Genomic DNA, 19,115 nt, shown 5'->3' with positions numbered 1-19,115 from the left:
CCTTGTAAGCCCTCGATCATATGACAGTCGGTTTGAGTTAGGCTAGGCTATGTCATTGAAAACCAACTGAGGTGTTGCTTTTAAACATAACAAACATTTATCTTCTAGAATAGATTTATATAAATTAACCAATAAAGTGTTAATCCATCATATCATAAACAAGCTGGTTATACGAGGACTTCAGAGTCTGGCAAAGCACACCAGGAGAGCATAATATCGAGGGAAAGATTCTTTCACGTCAGTCCATGTAGGATAACACCTGTTCCCTAACTGTGAAGTAAAGAGCCCCTCAGAGGAGTCAGGTAAATATTGCTTAATAAATGCAGCATCTGCATCCATTTCATACTAGAGCGGTAGCAATAAGTAAAAAAAAAAAAAAAAACCTAGGTGAGGGGACTTCCTTGTTAACACGTCCAACGGTGAAAAGAGCACGTTTGCTGCCAGCCCGATTCAGCCTGTAAAGACCACCATCAATGGGTGTAAAGAAAACTCATACATCTCATAACAATGAGTGGTGGAGACTTTAAAAAGGAAAAAAAATTATATATTGTCTTCGCAGTTTTTGCGTTGTCTGCTAAACACAGGGGAACCGCGCTCAAGTGAAAACGAAAGTGACAGTGCGCTTAACGGTGTCGAGTGCGAGTGGGGGGAGTGTGGTGTGTGTGTGTGTGTGTGTGTGTGTGTGTGTGTGTGTGTGTGTGTGTGTGTGTGTGTGTGTGTGTGGGGGGGGGGGCATCCTGACAAACACTCAAGTAAGAGCCAGTGCCTAAAACTTTGCGAAAGCAGGCAGACATTTTTTTGTGTAAGACCCGAGATGTAATGGTACGTGTTGTGACTCAGGAACCTGCAAAAAATCGCGTGAGCTGCAGACAGGATCCTCATGGTCATGGGCCCTCGATTATATGACAGTTGGTTTTAATTAAGCTAGGCCATGTGATTGAAACCCTACTAAGATTTTGCATTTAAACAAGACTGGCTTACATTATTGTCATTTTGCGAACGCTCTTACCCAAAGCGACATCAATTAGTTCTTTACAATGTTATCCAGACTTATACAGCTGGATATTTACTGAGGCAACTGTGAGTTAAGTACCTTGCCCAAGGGTACAGCAGCAGTGTCCCAGTGGGGAAGCGAATCAGCAAGCTTTCGGTTACGAGTGCTGCTCCGTAACCACTATGCTACACTGCCTCCCCACGTTTATCTTCTACATTTATATACATTTACCAATAAAGAGTTAATCCATCAGATATCACAAACAAGCTGGTTAAACGAGGACTTCAGAGTCTGGCAATGCACACTAGCTGAGTAAAATTTCGTTGGAAAGATGCTTTCACGTCAGTCCATCAAGGATAACAACTCCTGTTCCCTAACTGTGAGGTAAGTAGCCAATCAGACGAGTCAGGTACTTCATCCTTTCCCTGAGTATTTCGTATTAAATCGTTAAAAAAATTACTTACCAAATTCAGCATCGGTGTCCATTTCGAATTAGAGGGGTAGCAATCAGTTATATATACATAAAAATCGGTGAGGCGACTTCCTTGTTAACACGTTTAGCGGTGAAGAGAGCACGTTTGCTCCCCCCGAATTCACGAGCCAGATAGTAAACACCACCGACAATGGATGTAAAGAAAACTCGTAATTCACATAATAATGAGTGGTGGAGATTTTTAAAAATGAAAGAATTTAAACGTATGTATCGACTGCGCAGTTGTTTTATTCTGTGACGAACACTGCAGAACTGTGTTTAAGTGAAAATGAAAGTGTGGGGATGGTGTCGAGTGCGATGGGGGAGGGGTGAGGACAACCTGAAAAAAACGCTCAGATGAGAGCTAGTGCCTAAAGCTTTGCGAAAGCAGGCATATATCTTTGTACAAGTCCCGAACTGTAAATCCACGTGTTATTATGACCCAATGACCCGTCCAAAATAGCGTGACCTGCGACATTCGATTTAGTGACAGTGGAGGCTGTCACAGTCGTCTTGGGTCTGGGAAACATATAACGCTCATGTGGCGTTACTGTAAAAACACCTCCTCAAGAAGTGAACTCCACCAGCGTTGTTCTGAATACAATAATTGTGGTTAAATGTCTTGATATGTACAACAGCAGAAACAAGAATGAATTAACTTGCTTAAACAGATTTTCTGTTGAAAGATGGCTGCGAACTATATTATGAGCGCTATAGCCAACAACTTCACTCGTAAAACATCCAGTGTTATTAAAGACAAATCAGGGCTTTTCCATGTGTCAGTATGCAACCTGTCCTGCACAGCAACTGATTGCCATATCATTACATGCGGTTATGGTTCCAGCACCACACCACCCCATGCATGCTCACACGCTCTCTGTCTTCCACTCCTACATGGCACCCAGCCACTGCAGTACTCTTTACAGTAACTGTACACTCTACAGTTCTATCTGCTCTGTATAATAGTCTCATCCTAACAGAAATCTCTTTGCTTTGCAGATACCCTTATCCATAGCAGATTATATGTTTTTACCTACTCAGCAATCCAGTATTTATGGAGGCATTTTAGATTTTGTACTTTACTCAGAGGCATCGCTGCAGCGGCCCATGGGACTTGAACCTATAACCTGAAGGTGAAAATGTGAGTCCATTGCCTCTGGGCTGCCAGGTCTGCCTGTGTTGGCTGATCTAAGCAGGCAGACTGTGCTCACTGTGCTGAGTCTGTATCTCGCTAAGTTACTTTGCAAATGTCTTAAAACATCAAATCTGTGTTGTGTTTCTGTGGGTCCATCTCAATAGTGATGTGGTTTTGTTTTTTTGCTGTGCTGTAATTTGGTTTATTTGAATAATTATTTTCATGGAGCTGCTCCAGAGGCTGTATTTGGATAGTTAGGGTTTAGTGCTGTGGGCCTCAGGACCAGCTGCTGGAGGGGTCTTTATTTCTGTAGCCATTTTTGCATTGCAGGGCCTTGTGGTGATAGGATTGTGGATAATTGTCCTCCAGATGTTACAAAAAATTTTTTGTCCCCTTTTAAATTTTGACTAATCATGGATATTTGTCTAATTATATCGATATCTTCATTACAGACATTAAAGTACATGTAAACTCATTGCTATTTCAAACTGTCTTTTTCAGGCCATGAATCCCCACCACATAAACCCAGCTGCCAAATATCTAACAGCCCAATACTCACCTTACGCTCTGTACTGCGAATCCACACTGTGCAGCCTCTACTGCCAAATCTGCACTGTACCCTTTCAACTACCCCCAGGGCCCCGATAGCAAGGTGGTCAAGATGCACCACCAATGAGCCACAAGCCAAACAGAAGTCTGCCAGACAGAGAGCTGGGGCTGGAAGATATTTATTGCTCCTCTCAAGGTGAGACTTATATTTGTGCTTTATAATCCTCCAGTTTCCCCTGCTCTCATGTTCTTTTCATCTCTCTTCTCACCCCCCTCCTTCTTTAACAAGAGACTGATGGAGAGACAGTATACTCTCCTACTTGAGCTACACTAAGGCAGACTGTGTCTCTAGTTTCTATTTCCTTCAGGCTTCACAGTATCACATCAAAGGACAAATATTAAAGTTTAAAACAGGTTTTCAGTCTCATACAAAGGCTAAAGATATTCTTTAGGGTTACCCAATAACCCCCATGTCTGGTGGTATAATCCCATATATCCACTTATTCTTATTGGCTACATCATCCTTTGTATTGTGTCTCTTGATTGGCTACATAATGTCATGCTTCCACCTCCTTCCCCTCCTAGTTTTCCCATGTCATCATTGAGAATGTGGCATTTCTCAGTCATCTTCTTGACAAATAAATATAAAATAAATGGATGAATGATATGCAGTGTGCCCTGTATAGTTGAAATGAATCTAGGAGTATGTCTATGAGCAGTTCTGTTGCAGGTCGTGAGTTATGGTAGATGCAGTACCCCTCTATGTCCTCTATGCCAGCAGAGGTCAGCAGTTTGAGGCAGGGATTCCAGGATAAAGATGTTCAGCTTACAGCCTTACCTCTAGTGAGCCCCCATCATTGGCCAATATTGTCTGTCTCCATTTGTCCCTCCATCACTTCACCTCCTTACCTAGATATCACATTCATACCCTTATCCCATTCCCTGAAGATCACTCTTTTTTTACTTCACTGTCAGCCTGTGTGACTGATATAGACCACCCTTTACATATTGTACCCTAATTCACTGCAGCAAATCAAGATGGGTATGTTGCTCAAGGGTACAATGTCCATGTTCCATGTAGCACTCAAACCTGCAGACCTCTACTAATATGTTCCTCACCATGACTCTATCCTGCTAGCCTGGTACCTGACCGTGGCTCCAGGATGGAGTGATGGTTAGGTACCATGACTTGGATGAATGAAGATGAATGAACTCCATTTTGCTTCAGGCGTCTTCCCTTTCCTTGATAACCCTGATGTTGTGGTTTGAATTCAAAGGATAAGAAGCAAGGGCCATTGAGAAAGTCACCAATTAACACCAATTACTTCACAGGCAAACCACAATTTGAAAAAAAAAAAAGATTTAATTTATTTAAACAAGTGGAGACACTGCAAAATAGCAAAAATGGGCCTTTTTAATGGCCTGAGTGCGATTAGAACATAATGTAAATCTTAGGGACATTTTTCTTGAAAATTAACATCCACAGCCACAAAAAGTAGAAGAAAAAATCAGACAAGAATATCCAGAAATGTCTGCAATTTGTAATGGAAAGTCACAAAACCTTGTTACAAGTTATCCTAATCATACCTCCTGAAATATTCATTGAAAGGGTGATGAGGTGTGCTACTTGTCATACCCCTGTTAATTCAAGTGTACTGTTTCCTTTTCAGTTATGCACTGATTTTCAGTATGATGTTGGGAACCATAGGTATGTGGAAAAAAAAACACAATATATATTTTGGTAACATATTGGAAAATAATGTGAATAAGAACAGTCTAAGACAAATGTAGTCAATAATAAGTGAATAGTAATAGATGAATTGTGTAGTGTATAAATATATTGTAAAATTACAATGTAAATATAAAAGCAGAACATTGAATGCAATAACAACTGTAATATTGTTAATTCAGGATACATGGACACAATTCAAAAATATAAGATGTAAGAAGCCACTTTCTAATGAGGGACAGTTGCAGAAAATGGATTTCCTCACACCTTTACCAACATGCGTTCCAATGAGAACAGAGAGCCCTTGACATTACATAAATCCTGTAATCCAAAATAAAAAGGAATCCAAACACAAGGAAAAGTGATCAATTTGATAGGCAATTCTTATGTTCCTTTTCACAGCATTTATGAATTTACACACCTTTAGCCACATACCTGTAACTAATGATGCCTAAGCAGCACTTTCTGAGTTTTTAGATTTAGGCTAACACAAGACAGCGCAGCCTTCATTCCTCACGATGGTTGCATTCATCATGGAAATTTCAAAAAACATTTACATTCTCCAGTACAACTGAATAAGAAGGCTTCCTATTAGTAACATTTTAAGTTATGACTGGAACAGGAAATGGTCAAAAACAGATAACATGGATTTATTGAGAATTATTAGAATCAAACTATCGTAAGTGAGACTTTTAGAGAGCAAAAACAGTTTGCATTAGACAAAATAAATATAGTAAGAATATTTGGCAGTTGAAAGTTTGCCTGTTTCACAAAATAATCTGAAACTATGTCTGATGAAAATAAGTAGATGAAATGTACACTTCAAAGCTAAATAGGGTTTTATTAGATCTACTGTGATCAAGGAAGTTCTCTGAGAAGAGAACTCAGAGAGTTCAGCTCTACCTCCTTTCCTGCCAGATGCGATTCCCCCAAGAATATTGAAGGAGTTTGCATGCAAGATCAGCATTCCTCTCTGTGATATTATCAACAGTTCATTTGATGAAGGGGTCATCCCTAAACAATGGAAAGAGGCTACTGTTGTCCACAGGTTGTCAGACAAGGAACTCAAACAAACTGGCCATCCCAAGATGTCGAACTGAGAGATACAGGAGATCACCAATCCCCTATATGTGTAGACTCCTAAACGACAGCGGATTTTAGATTTGAGATATGAGATAATTGATTTCAGTTTAAATAACTGTAATGCTTTAAATTTTGAGTCTACTTATGCTGTAACGATGTTCTATTGTAACAGCAAAATAATTCAGTGTTTTTAATGACAATTGTCTTTATGAACCTGTAATAATGCTGAAAGGTCAATAAACTAAATAAGAGAGCTCAGAGTAACAGTGAACAAACAACAACCACGCGTTAGCAGAGTGGAGTGGTCCAGCCGGAATGTAAAGTCTGATAATTCATCATAGATATGGAGGAGCCGCCTTCCCATACCGCCTGCTAGGATAACAGCAGCATTTAACTGTTGTTACATAACTGACTGCAAACTGTTCCTGGTAACCAGTGGAGTAGGATCAGGAGGGATGACATGTGGGAGTACTTGGAGGGTTGCTCTCGGAAAAAAACTGTTGCTTTACCTGATATTGTGTTTTGGGAATCAGATAGTTAACACTAAATGCTAAATCAAGAGAATAATGCCTACAAGTGCTTGGCATCTTTCTGCCAGTTTAGTCAGTCTGCCATGTTGCAGCAGGGTCTGTTTTGCTCTGTATTCATATTTTTGTATTCCTCTTCTCTCAGACTCATACTCTCTCCCCACAGGCTCTCTCCCTCTCTCTCATTTCCTTTCCTTTTCAGGATGGTGTAGGCACTATATATGGGTGAATCTGTTTAGCTGACAGGCACAACTCCAGTATTCATTCTTGGAAGCTATTACAGTACTCCATATATCCATTGTGGATATTCTGAGGTCAGTGAACCATTTCTTTGTCAATTTGGATATATGCATTGGGTTATTGCCATGCTGGAATGTTCTTTTTGCCGAGCTTGGGCATCTTGGTGGAGGGAATAAGGTTTTTGGTCAAAATGTTTTGGTTCCTACTGATGTACTTGATTTCTTCTAATGTAACAAGGGCCTCAGGCCTAGTAGATAAAACAACCTCAACACAACAGTCTGTGGCAGTATAGGACAAAAGGGAGGTGGGCTTCCTTCAAATTCCTACAATTATGCTAGAAATGAGCTTGAAAAAAAGTGTTGCTTTACAAAAGAACATGATTGACAGCCACGTTTTGATATTTAGGAAAGTGAAAAGAAAATACATCAGTGAAAGAATGAACTCAAAATCCCTGCGATATTCAAGAGTGCAGTGGTGTCGAGAGCAAAATGACTTCAAGCGCATAGATAATACATTGAACTATAAACAAAATAATGTCATGGGGGAGAGTGAAATTAGTGCTTACTGTTTGGATGATCCGCCTCCTCTGTGACCTCTCTGTGTCCTCCTATCCATGTCCAGCCACTGATTCAAAAATGAATAAATAAATAAATAAATAAAGATCTGTAAAAATCTGTAATCTGTAAAATCTGAACGTAACTGACATTCAACCGATGGAAGAACATAACTTTAATGTGACAAAAACAGCCTGTTTTATCATGTTGTTCAATTCAGTACAAAGATCCAGTTCACTGACTCCAACCACTGTACTTCTCTCATGTTAATGTATACATGTTTGTTTAACGTAGGTTAACTGAATAGAGATGTCACTATAAAAAGGTCAAAATTTGCCACTAGCTTAATTTGTAATCAGCTACAATGTACTGTACCTTTTTGGCAAATTACTTCATGGAGCTCTCTGGATATAACTATGAAGAATGACAAATGTACATTTTCAGTTTGTCACCTCTTTTATACCCCAGGAAAACTGGAACCCTTTGCAGGCCACTAATAGTTCTTGAAGCTTTCAATGAAATCCCTAAGAGAGAAGGTTGATGTATATTTGTCTTTGTTCAATTATTTTTTAAAACAATACTTAAATTATGTGAATAAATGCAAAAGTTTCTGGAAAAAAGCCATTTGCAGAAAATAACAAATAACATGAGCGATTGTATTACTTTTGAAGAATACTGTTTTATAAATTTTTTCTACATGACATAGTTCAGTAGTTGCATTTTTTTATTTTATACATTCACTTTTGTATTTTTGTTAATGGTAGTGTCCTTAATTATAATCAAAGGGCAATGTGTATGCTCATAATAATTATTTGTGTTGATATAACACCTCGTGAAGACAAACTTTATGTATTGTTATGCGGAGTTGCTGGAGTGAAAACCCTTGAGTATGGCCCAACCGCGCTGAGTGAAAGTTTGCAGAAGAATGATGGGGTGGATGGGCGGAGGGGGAAGTCCGGATGAATTGAAAGTTCACAAACTGAAACATATAACTGCATATGCCAAATAAATAATATGTATTAGTCTGCATTATATTGACCACAGAGCATGTTTTCCCCTAATCTTTTATCTGTAGTAATTAAAAATCACTTACTGATGTCAGCATCCATTTCATGTAAGACGGGTTGTGAATAGTTTTGTCGAAATGGCTGTACAGGCCATGTCCTTGCGAAAAACATAAACGAACGAGAATAAAGGAAGTTTGCAGCCTCCTGTATTAAAATTCACGTTAACACCACTGTTGGTACGAACATTACACTACGAACTAAATATATATCACGCTAATAATCCTGGATGGTGGATATTCCAACAAGTCATGAAACCATTAAGTTTATGTAATGTGTGCTGAGTTGCTGCTCTTTCTCTGTAATGTACAGCCCAGCCCAGTGAAAGACTGCAGAAGGTTACAGAAGTGATGCGGGAGGGTGACGAAAAACTGAAAGTTCACAAACTGAAATAGACCTATATATACAGTTTAATAGCACATACCACATGGATTACATATAATGATGGCATATTGCAAAAAAAATATTATGAAAACAGAACAACTTTTCCCCTAATCGTCTATCTGGAACAATCAAAAACCACTCACCAAAGTCAGCATCTGTGTCCATTTCATGCACAACGGACAATAATGGCTGTGCAAGTGACGTCTGTGTCCACAACTTCGGGGAAGAAATGAGCAACGAAGTTTGCAGTTTTTGTGATTTACACGAACACCAGGATGAAGCTCCGGAAGGACGAACCGAGGAGAAAAAGAAACGTAAAAAAATACTATCAAAGGGAAATTCTGCTGACAAATGGAGGACTGCAGATTGTTTTGACTTGGAGTCTGGAAAGTGCTTGGTTGTGGAAACCAGTAGACAGCAATTGCTGGGCACGTGGTGATGTGGTGGAAAATTTTTGACTAAGTGTATACGCCATATGTAAATTCTAAGCATTGCCAGTATATGTTAGTTTTTGACTTTAACCACTTTATTTTTACTATGCACAGATAATTTAATATGTTGACCTTAAACTTCTTGCTTTGTATGCATGTGAGTAAAAACTAAAAGGAAGGGTCAGAAGAGTACAGAAGACTGTGGGAGGGGTAAGCAGCTGTGAGATACCTGTATGCCAAGTAAGGCTTGTTATTGGGGCTTTGCTGGACATTATCCGAGCGCTGCTTGGAAGATGGAGCTTAAGTGTAAGATAAAAGAGTTGGACTGTAAAGGGGGGGGCTGCTGCTGACCAGAGATTTTTCATGGGATATAGCCAAGGCAGAACAGGTCAAATTAGATTAGGTATGTGTGGCCTCTGTACTATTGGAGGGTAGCCGAAGCAGGATTGCTATTCTTTAATTATATTTTATATACTAGATATGTGCGGCCTTGGAGATAATAGTGTACAGCCAGGGCAAGGTAATTATTTTTATAATTAAACAGGTGTGAGCTTGGCAACAATCATGTACAGGAAAGGCCAAATATGGAATGAGAATGATGCCAGAATGAAAGACAATGGTGTACAGAAAATGTGTTACGAAACTGAAGGAGGGGGGGAAGAGCAAAAATGAAAGGTGTATTTTGGGGGATTTTGGGGACTGCTTGGGGGATTGCTTGGGGGACTGCTTGGGGTTATGACTGATGGCTCTACTGTTCCGCATGGACCAGCCCGGTTTACTGTATGCGATTGATCACCATATGCAATAAACCTAATTACATCAGACTCTTGAGAATGATATTTTTTCTTTATTGGCCACTGGAATTCATGTTCTGTAATTATTAAAAATGTATGTATAAATTATATATGTTGGCGCCGGTGATCGGGACACAAACGCGGACCACAGGATGTTCCGGTTCCAGGCGCTTTATTGAAAGGGACAGGCAATGCGTAAATCCAGAGACAGGCAGGGTTCGAAACACAGAGAAGCAGTCCGGGGGCAAATCCAAAATCGGGAGTCAGGGAGAACAGGGTCCGGAACCAGGCAGGTGAGTGGCAGCAATCAGATCCAAACGGCAGGCAGAAATCGTGGTCGGGAAACAGGTAGGATCGGCAATGTAGCAATACTCACGAAGAACAAAACGCGGGGACGAGACAGGTGAAACACACTGAAACGAACTAGCAACAAGACAGAGACACGCAGGGAAGATATAGGGCTGGGGTGACGAGGAGATGGGATGCAGGTGAGCAGGCAGGCAGGTGCAGGCAATGAGGAAATCAGGTGGGCGGGGACCAGGCGGGGAGCTGGGCGGGGCTGGAACACAAGGAAAACAAAAGCACAAGGACAGGGAAAAACAGAAACACCGCGGTTTAAGGGGGCGGAACCCTGTCAATATGACTTTGAATTGTTACAGCACAAGTGTGGAGGGAGCTTCCAGTCCGATTGGCCTAGACTGGGAGAGGTTCCCTGCCACAATGACCCAAAGCACAGGGGTCAGTGTTGACTACATCCCAACATGTCAGAGACGTGTCCTCACATCTCTTCCTCGTGTCTCTGATGGAAGAGACAATGGGAGGGAAATAAAAAGGAGGCACCTAAAGCAATGAGGCAAATGGAGTGTCCTTGGTCAGTTCAACTTGGTCAATTTTGTAAGAAGTTTAGTAGGAATCCCTTCCCTCTTCAGGGCAGGTGTGATTGATGCATCTTATGCCAGAGGAGACAAAAGACAAATGAGTCCTTTGCAGTAGTGAGGTCACTAAAAGATGTGAGATTGACCCTTATGACATTTATAAAAATGCTGCCATCCATGAACTGTTTTACAACACAAACACAACATATGTTTGAAGCATAAAAACACACGTGAAGTCTGTTTCTGTTACAAATTTGATAGCATTTATTTTATAATATTTAATTTTAAACAGTATGCATGAAATGAAATTTGGAACCACTCCGAAACCACAAAAAATAGACGATAAAATGAGTACCCATACACAACATATACATATATACAAGATTGACAATAAATTGACAATAAAATATGCACAATGGAGGCAGTAACAGAGAGTTATAAATGCCTAGAACAGCTTGCCAGGATTTGTGGAAGCAGAGAAACAGTTTACCTCACTAACAACAAAAAAGTACACTTTGGGTTCTGAGAGGACATCTTCCTTTCACAATAGGCTACAGCATTGTTTGGTCCTTCTCTGTTCTCTGACAGCTCTCTCAGCTTCCTGGAGCATCTCACTGGTGTAGTGGCCTCCTCCATTCCTGTCCACCATCCTGTCAATCTTCTCCAGAAGCTCTGTGACCTGAGCATGGTCAGCCATATCTTCATTGTTGAACATGTGATATCCACCATGGCAGCGGCTGATGAGCTCTGGAAGCTCACAGCTGTGCTGTAGAGACTCCTCCATTTGTTTCCTTTTCATCTCATCTCCATGTGTGAACAGCACTATTGAATATTTTAGAGCATTCTCACCAAATGTGTTCTCAATCATTTGCAGCATCTCTCTCTCCTCCTGAGCGGATCTCCGCAACTGGAGGACGAGCAGGAACACATGGGGTCCCGAGGCAGACAGGGAGATACACCTTTTAATCTCACTAACGGTGTCCTGATTTGATATGTCCATGTTATCTAACCCTGGAGTGTCAATGATTGAAACACTTCTCCCATCCACCTCCCCTCTTGCTCCCTGACACTGATGGGTTACTGATGATGAGCTAAGTTTAGATTTAAACTCTTCTCTCCCCAGGATGGTGTTTCCTGTTGCACTCTTCCCCACTCCAGCCTTCCCCACCACCACAATCCTCAGCGCAGGAGTCACTCCACCTGCAAAGAAAACACACCAGTTACCTTAGTATATACTACACAGCTTCACTGATGTTACCATTTTCCGTACTAATCAAAACAAATAGCATCTTGTCTCCTCTGTGAGGAGTAGCATTAGGCAGAATTAGTCATCAGCCGTAAATTGTTCCAGTGTCTCAGGATAATATTTTGGCATGGTAATGAATCATTCTATAATATAATTCAGTAATGTAAAAGTCTGACTTGATGTTATTTAAACTGAATTAATGCATTTCTTTGCTTACTACATTCATTAATAGCTACTTACATCGTTGGTATTACTTCAAAAATCATGACATGTAAATCATAAAATGTAGTTAGGAGAGCAACTTATCCAAGGCTCTGTAGAGGACAATGTGGACAGATGCTACTGCACCCTTACGCAAGGCTCTTCACCTGAATTACTTCAGTAAATACCCAGGTATATACAGGGATGATTATTAAATTATGCCCTGGTGCATAAGGGCATGTGCTAAATAATTGAATAATCTAACTTATGGAGAAGAATATCATTTCAAGTATAATTGAAGTAATGTAAACTACTGAAAAAGAAATGTGTAAATGAATTGAGACACAAGGTGAGAAGGATTGAAGTCAAAATACTGGATATTTTCAAATACTGCAGTATGTTTAATCTTAGCTCGTTTCACAGTGCTGATGAATGCATTTCACAGCAATAGTTACCGCCCAGCTCAGGGGATCGAACGATGAAAATATATGAAAAGGAAATGAAAAAGATAATTCCTGCTAGCTGACACCTTTCTACAGTACTGGTTGATAGAATGTGGGAAACAGATCACTGGTAGTTGACCAAGGATATGTTTCTGTTACTATACAAGAAGCAGACCATGTTTTTACAAACAAAATGATGGCTTTGAGTGCAGACAAAATAATTTCAACTATAAATAAAAAAGACACATGAAAGGTGACATACAGTGGATATAAAAGGTCTACACTCCCTTATGAAATTGTAGATTTGAAATGTAGACAGAAATAATGTAAATGTCAGACTTTTCCCATCTGTAATGTGATCTTCCAACAAACAAAAATCCAGAGAAAAACAAATAGTTAATTATTAGGAACATTTTAAATAAAAAACTACAACACCCTGATTGCAATGGAGGCTCTAGCTCAGTTAACCATTCACATTCAAAATCATGCCTGCAGGTAAACAGCATATACCTGCCATCAATGAAAGTGATACTGATTAAACCCATCTTAAAGTCAGCTGTCGCTGTAGGATTTGCAAATGTTTCCAAAAGTTGATGAGAGGATGAGGAGAAAACTTATCAGGGAGGCTACCAAGAGGCAAACAGCAACACTGGAAGGAGCTACAGGAATTTCTGGCAGGCACCAGTCACTCCTTGCATGTGACCACCATCTCTCGTATTCTGCACATGTCTGGGCACGGTATGGGGTACGGTGGCAAGACAGAAACCCTTTCTTAAAAAAGGAACATCCAAGCCTGTCTAAATTATGCCAACAAATTCATTCAGTCACCCTAAACCATGTGGGAAATTTGCTATGGTCTGAGACAAAGGTTGAACTTTTTGGCCTAAATTGTAAAAGATATGTTTGACGCAAAGCCAATAAAGCTCATCATCCAAGGAACACCATACAGACTTTTGAAGCATGGTGGGGGTAGAATCATGCTTTGGGGCTTCTTCTCTTCAGCTGGATCAGGGGCTCTTGTCAAGATAGATGGGATAATGAATAGCTCCAAATATCAAGATATTTTGGCACAAAACCTGCTGGCCTCTGTCAGAAAGCTGAAGACGAAGAGGAATTTCACATTCCAACATGACAATGACCCACAGCACACATCCAAGTCAACCAAGGCATGGCTTCAGAAAAGGAAAATCAAAATCTTGGAATGGCCCAATCAGAGCCCAGACCTCAATCCGATTGAAAACCTGTCAAATGACCTAAAGATATCAGGGCTCAGGCACGGACTCAGGCACGGACCATGAGTGCTCAGGTTCAAAGCATTTATTATCAGAATCGCAGGAAGGCAGGCGGATCAGGCAATCAGGGCAGAAACAGCAGGCAGAGACAAAGTCAAAGATCAGGTGAGGCAAAAAAAAAAAAACAGAAAACCAAAGGCAGGACTGAGACAGGCAAAAACACTGTAACAAACTAGCAAACAAGACAGAGACAAGCAGGGCAGATATAGGGCTGGGCTGATGAGTTCATGGGAAGCAGGTGTGCAGGCAGGCAGGTGGAGACAATCAAGGTAATCAGGTGGATGGAGACAGGGTGGAGAGCGGGGCAGGGCTGGAACACAAGGAAAAACAATAAACAAAAGCACATGGACCACAATGACAGATGGGTAGAACACCAAAACAACAGCTAGGGGGGCGGAGTACTGACAAAAGAGAGCTATAAACGGGAGATCCCCTCGCAGTTTGAAGGAACTTGAACTTTTTTCTGCCAAGAAGAGTGGGATAAAATTCCAAAGTCTAGATGTGCAAAGTTAATAGAGACTTATTCACAAAGACTTGTTGCTGTAATAAATGCAAAAGGTGCTTCCACAAAGTATTAGTTGGGCAGACTTATGCAATCAGGGTGTTGTAGTTTTTTTTCCCCTAATAATTAACCCTTCTTTCTTTCTCCGGATTTTTGTTTGCTGGAAGGTCATATTAAAGATGGAAAGAGTCTGAAATTTATGTTGTTATTTCTGTCTTTACATTTCAAAAATGTACAATCTCATAAGGGTGTGTATACTTTTTATATCCACTGTTATCACTTACAATTAGGTGGTAAAGCTCCTTTGCTGTTCCTCCTCCTCCTCCTCACTTGGCTTTGCTCTGTTTCCTCCTCTCCACCTCCAGCCACTGAAAGAATGAAAATATTGCATTTAAAAACTGACACAATATCTGATATATTAAATTAGCCTCGAAGTTTACTGAAGGCAGTAAATAATAATTCTATTTGAATCAGTTATATTTGTACGTGAATTGTTGTACTCTACCTCACTTGTAAGCAGTGTTGGGGTCGTTACTCAAAAAAAGTAATGTATTAGACATTACTTGCTACTTTAAAAAAATGTAATACATTACTTCTTTACTCTCTATGGAAAGTAACTCGTTACATTACTCGTTACTTTTGCGTTACTCAGCAACAGCCTATATCCAAACCTTAAACCTTAGGCCTACATGTGCACACATATAACAAATTCCTATTGTAAAAAGGAAGACAACACAAGTCTTTCTTTTATGGTCTTTAATAAAACAGGCTACCACAAAGCCGACTGCAGAGTTGGTGAAAACCTAAAGAGCATTTCACAGAAAAAATGTCATGGCAAGAACAGTTAATATGTCCGAATAACGGAACAACCTTCAAGTGGGCCATATCAATGCGGCAATGGCAGCAGGCTATATGTCTCAAAAAAACAAAATTTTTTTTTAAATTGCCGATATCAATAGCCTGTATAAAACAAAATAAGCCACTTAATAAAAATATGAATTGCCTCAAAAATAGGCCTAGTGTTCAGCTTGAATGGAAAACACAAAAACACATCTAAACTGGGAAAGAGCTGTTGTGCGATTGACTGTACAAATAGATTCAACAAGAAATCGGAGCTATCTTTTTACGGACTTCCTAAAGCTAAAGAAAAGAGAAGCAAAAGGATCGCCGCAATTCGCAGAAACAACTGGAATCCAGGCGCCGATACGTGTAGCTTACAGCTTTCCAAATAAAAGTTTGAATAAAATAAAAATATTTGTACAAAACTGTCCACATACAACCAGAGTATCCATTGGTGTCCTCGTCACTTTAATGTCGCCAACAAATCCCGCCTTGAAGTACGACCAAGCTTTTGCGGAACATTCTAAAACGCTTAAGGTGAAACGGCTTAACGTGGCTTAATGTTCCAAAACAGCGATCAATGATCACCAAATTTCTCTCGGACATCTCTTGTCACAAAAAATAAAAACTAAAAGCCAAGGAATATGGTATTTAGGCCGACGTTATTGTGTTGTCTTCTTGCTTTTTTGCTAGTTGATCGCTGTTTGGATAATTAAGCCACAAAGCGTTTTCCTGAAAACTGGCGTCAATGGAGAATTTTGCTTTTCTTGATAGGAGGGTGTTTATGACATTTGAGATGTCAGACAAATTTGGTGATCATTGAATGATGTTTTGGGACATTAAGCCACGTTAAGCTTTTTCCTTATAATGGGTGTTAATGGAGAGGAAAACGCTTAACGTGAGATAACAACCATACTCCTAGGATTTTGATTTTTTGACAGGAGGAAGTGTTTCTGACAAGAGATGTCCGAGAGAAATTTGGTTATAATTGATCGCAGTTTTGGAACATTAAGCCACGTTAAGCATTTTAGAATGTCCCGGCCTTTGTATGCCTTCAGACTTTGCTTTGTGTATTTCCCCACCGTCGAAATCAGGTACATACAAATGTCAGGAAACCCGATTCCTGGCGACATGTTAATGTCCACGGACCACTGGTTCGTTGGTAAGTTGTAAGGATCACTGTCGAGTCCAACTGCCTTTAATTTAGCCAGATAATCGTTTGTTTTACTCCCGCTTTCGCAGTTTCCCCTACTAAAGGCAGCCATGTTGCAGCATGTTTTGCCGCTCAGTCCGACTGAGGGGTTGTATTCCAGCGGGAAAGTGACGTCAGTGCATAACCTCTGTAGGAGAAAACAGTAATCTTCGCGCGCACTGTTAGGAACTGTAATGTGATACTGAATTTAGAACAGTAACGCTTTACATTTCTGCGTTACATACAAATGTAATGTGATTACAGTTACTTTGTAAGCACTGTTGGGTTACTTTGTAACGCGTTACACCCAACACTGCTTGTAAGTCACTTAAGATAAAAGCAATAAATGTAAATGTAAAAGTGAATTAACACAAAACTTTGTACAGGTATGGCAGGTATCCCTTCTGCAATAGTTGGTTACATGTTGGCAGGGCACTTGACCACTGAAGTAATCCCCTGCAACTTCAAGAACTCAGCTAGAATACACTCTGAGTACATCAGAAAAGTTAGACATATTAACTTACTTTTTAACTACAATTTAAGCTGCATAAACTGAAATTACAGGTATTGAAATTCATATTTAACAATTGGAAACTGAATTCGATCAGTTACAGATTCAGTTAAGACATCCAATAAATCAATACAATTTCAATTTGTTTTGGCACTGATATCACTCCATGGTGTTTGAAAAAACTCATAGCCACCTTTGGGCATTGCAAAAGTGAACAAAAACGAATCAGACACAGGAATAATGAATATTTAGCATATTAGAGATATAAAACACTGTAAAAAAATCTCAAATGAAAAAGAAAAATATAATTTGACATCAAATTTTAAGAAGCGCAAACTGGAAAAGAGCTGTGACAGGATTCTTGTAAGCCCTCGATCATATGACAGTCGGTTTGAGTTTTACATTTATCTTCTAGAATAGATTTATATAAATTAACCAATAAAGTGTTAATCCATCATATCATAAACAAGCTGGTTATACGAGGACTTCAGAGTCTGGCAAAGCACACCAGGAGAGCATAATATCGTTGGAAAGAATCTTTCACGTCAGTCCATGTAGGATAACACCTGTTCCCTAACTGTGAAGTAAGGGCCCCTCAGAGGAGTCAGGTAAATATTACTTAATAAATGCAGCATCTGAATCCATTTCATACTAGAGCGGTAGCAATAAGTAAAAAAAACCCTGTTGAGGCGATCTCCTTGTTAACACGTTCAACGGTGAAAAGAGCATGTTCGCTGCCAGCCCGATTCAGCCTGTGAAAAGAAAACTCATACATCTCATAACAATGAGTGGTGGAGACTTTAAAAAGGAAAAAAATATATATATATTGTCTTTGCAGTTGTTGCGTTGTCTGCTAAACACAGGAGAACTGCGCTCAAGTGAAAACGAAAGTGACAGTGAGCTAACGGTGTCTAGTGCGAGTGTGGGGGGGGGGGGGGGGGGGGGGGGGGGGTGGTTGAGGACACCCTGACAAACACTCAAATAAGAGCCAGTGCCTAAAACTTTGCGAAAGTAGGCAGACATTTTTTGTGGAAGACCCGAGATGTAAAGGTACGTGTTTTGACTCAGGAACCTGCAAAAAATCGCGTAAGCTGCGGACAGGATCCTCATGGTCATGGGCCCTCGATTATATGACAGTTGATTTTAATTAAGCTAGGCCATGTGATTGAAACCCTACTAAGATTTTGCATTTAAACAAGACTGGTTTACGTTATTGTCATTTTGCGAACGCTCTTACCCAAAGCGACATCAATTACAGTTCTTTACAATGTTATCCATTTATACAGCTGGATATTTACTGAGGTAATTGTGGGTTAAGTACCTTGCCCAAGGGTACAGCAGCAGTGTCCCTGTGGGGAAGCGAATCGGCAAGCTTTCGGTTACGAGTGCTGCTCCGTAACCACTATGCTACACTGCCACCCCACGTTTATCTTCTACATTTATATACATTTACCAATAAAGAGTTAATCCATCAGATATCACAAACAAGCTGGTTAAACGAGGACTTCAGAGTCTGGCAATGCACATTAGCTGAGTAAAATTTCGTTGGAAAGATGCTTTCACGTCAGTCCATAGAGGATAACAACTCCTGTTCCCTAACTGTGAGGTAAGTAGCCAATCAGGCGAGTCGGGTACTTCATCCTTTCCCTGAGTATTTCGTATTAAATCATTAAAAAAATTTACTTACCAAATTCAGCATCGGTGTCCATTTCGAATTAGAGGGGTAGCAATCAGTTATATATACATACAAATCGGTGAGGCGATTTCCTTGTTAACACGTTTAGTGGTGAAGAGAGCACGTTTGCTCCCCCTGAATTAACGACCCAGATAGTAAACACCGCCGACAATGGATGTAAAGAAAACTTGTAATTCACATAATAATGAGTGGTGGAGATTTTTAAAAATGAACGAATTTAAACGTATGTATCGACTGCGCAGTTGTTTTATTCTGTGACTGAAGAATAAAACAGAAGCAGAACTGTTTAAGTGAAAATGAAAGTGTGGGGATGGTGTCGAGTGCGATGGGGGAGGGGTGAGGACAACCTGAAAAAACGCAC

General features: G+C 40.1%; 2 protein-coding genes across 2 annotated transcripts in view; both read right to left on the bottom strand.

The window, feature by feature from the left end:
- Positions 1-1,480, bottom strand: part of LOC118786645 (GTPase IMAP family member 9-like) — a 36,214-nt gene extending 34,734 nt beyond the window's left edge. The window contains exon 1 of the mRNA XM_036541840.1: positions 1,459-1,480. Within this exon, the coding sequence (XP_036397733.1) occupies positions 1,459-1,480 (22 nt within the window). The remainder of the gene's footprint in view (positions 1-1,458) is intronic.
- Positions 1,481-11,372: 9,892 nt separating this feature from the next.
- Positions 11,373-18,767, bottom strand: LOC118786631 (GTPase IMAP family member 9-like). Its single transcript, XM_036541813.1, has 2 exons — positions 18,746-18,767; positions 11,373-12,031 (listed from the first exon to the last, which is right to left on the bottom strand). The coding sequence occupies exons 1-2, from the start codon at positions 18,765-18,767 to the stop codon at positions 11,373-11,375; spliced, it is 681 nt and encodes a 226-aa protein (XP_036397706.1).
- Between the last annotated feature and the right edge of the window lie 348 nt (positions 18,768-19,115).

Source organism: Megalops cyprinoides, chromosome 1 (assembly GCF_013368585.1).
Source record: "Megalops cyprinoides isolate fMegCyp1 chromosome 1, fMegCyp1.pri, whole genome shotgun sequence".
In the NCBI taxonomy this organism is placed as follows: domain Eukaryota; kingdom Metazoa; phylum Chordata; class Actinopteri; order Elopiformes; family Megalopidae; genus Megalops; species Megalops cyprinoides.
The sequence above is the reverse complement of the archived record's forward strand: the minus strand, read 5'-3'. Positions and strand labels throughout refer to the sequence as shown.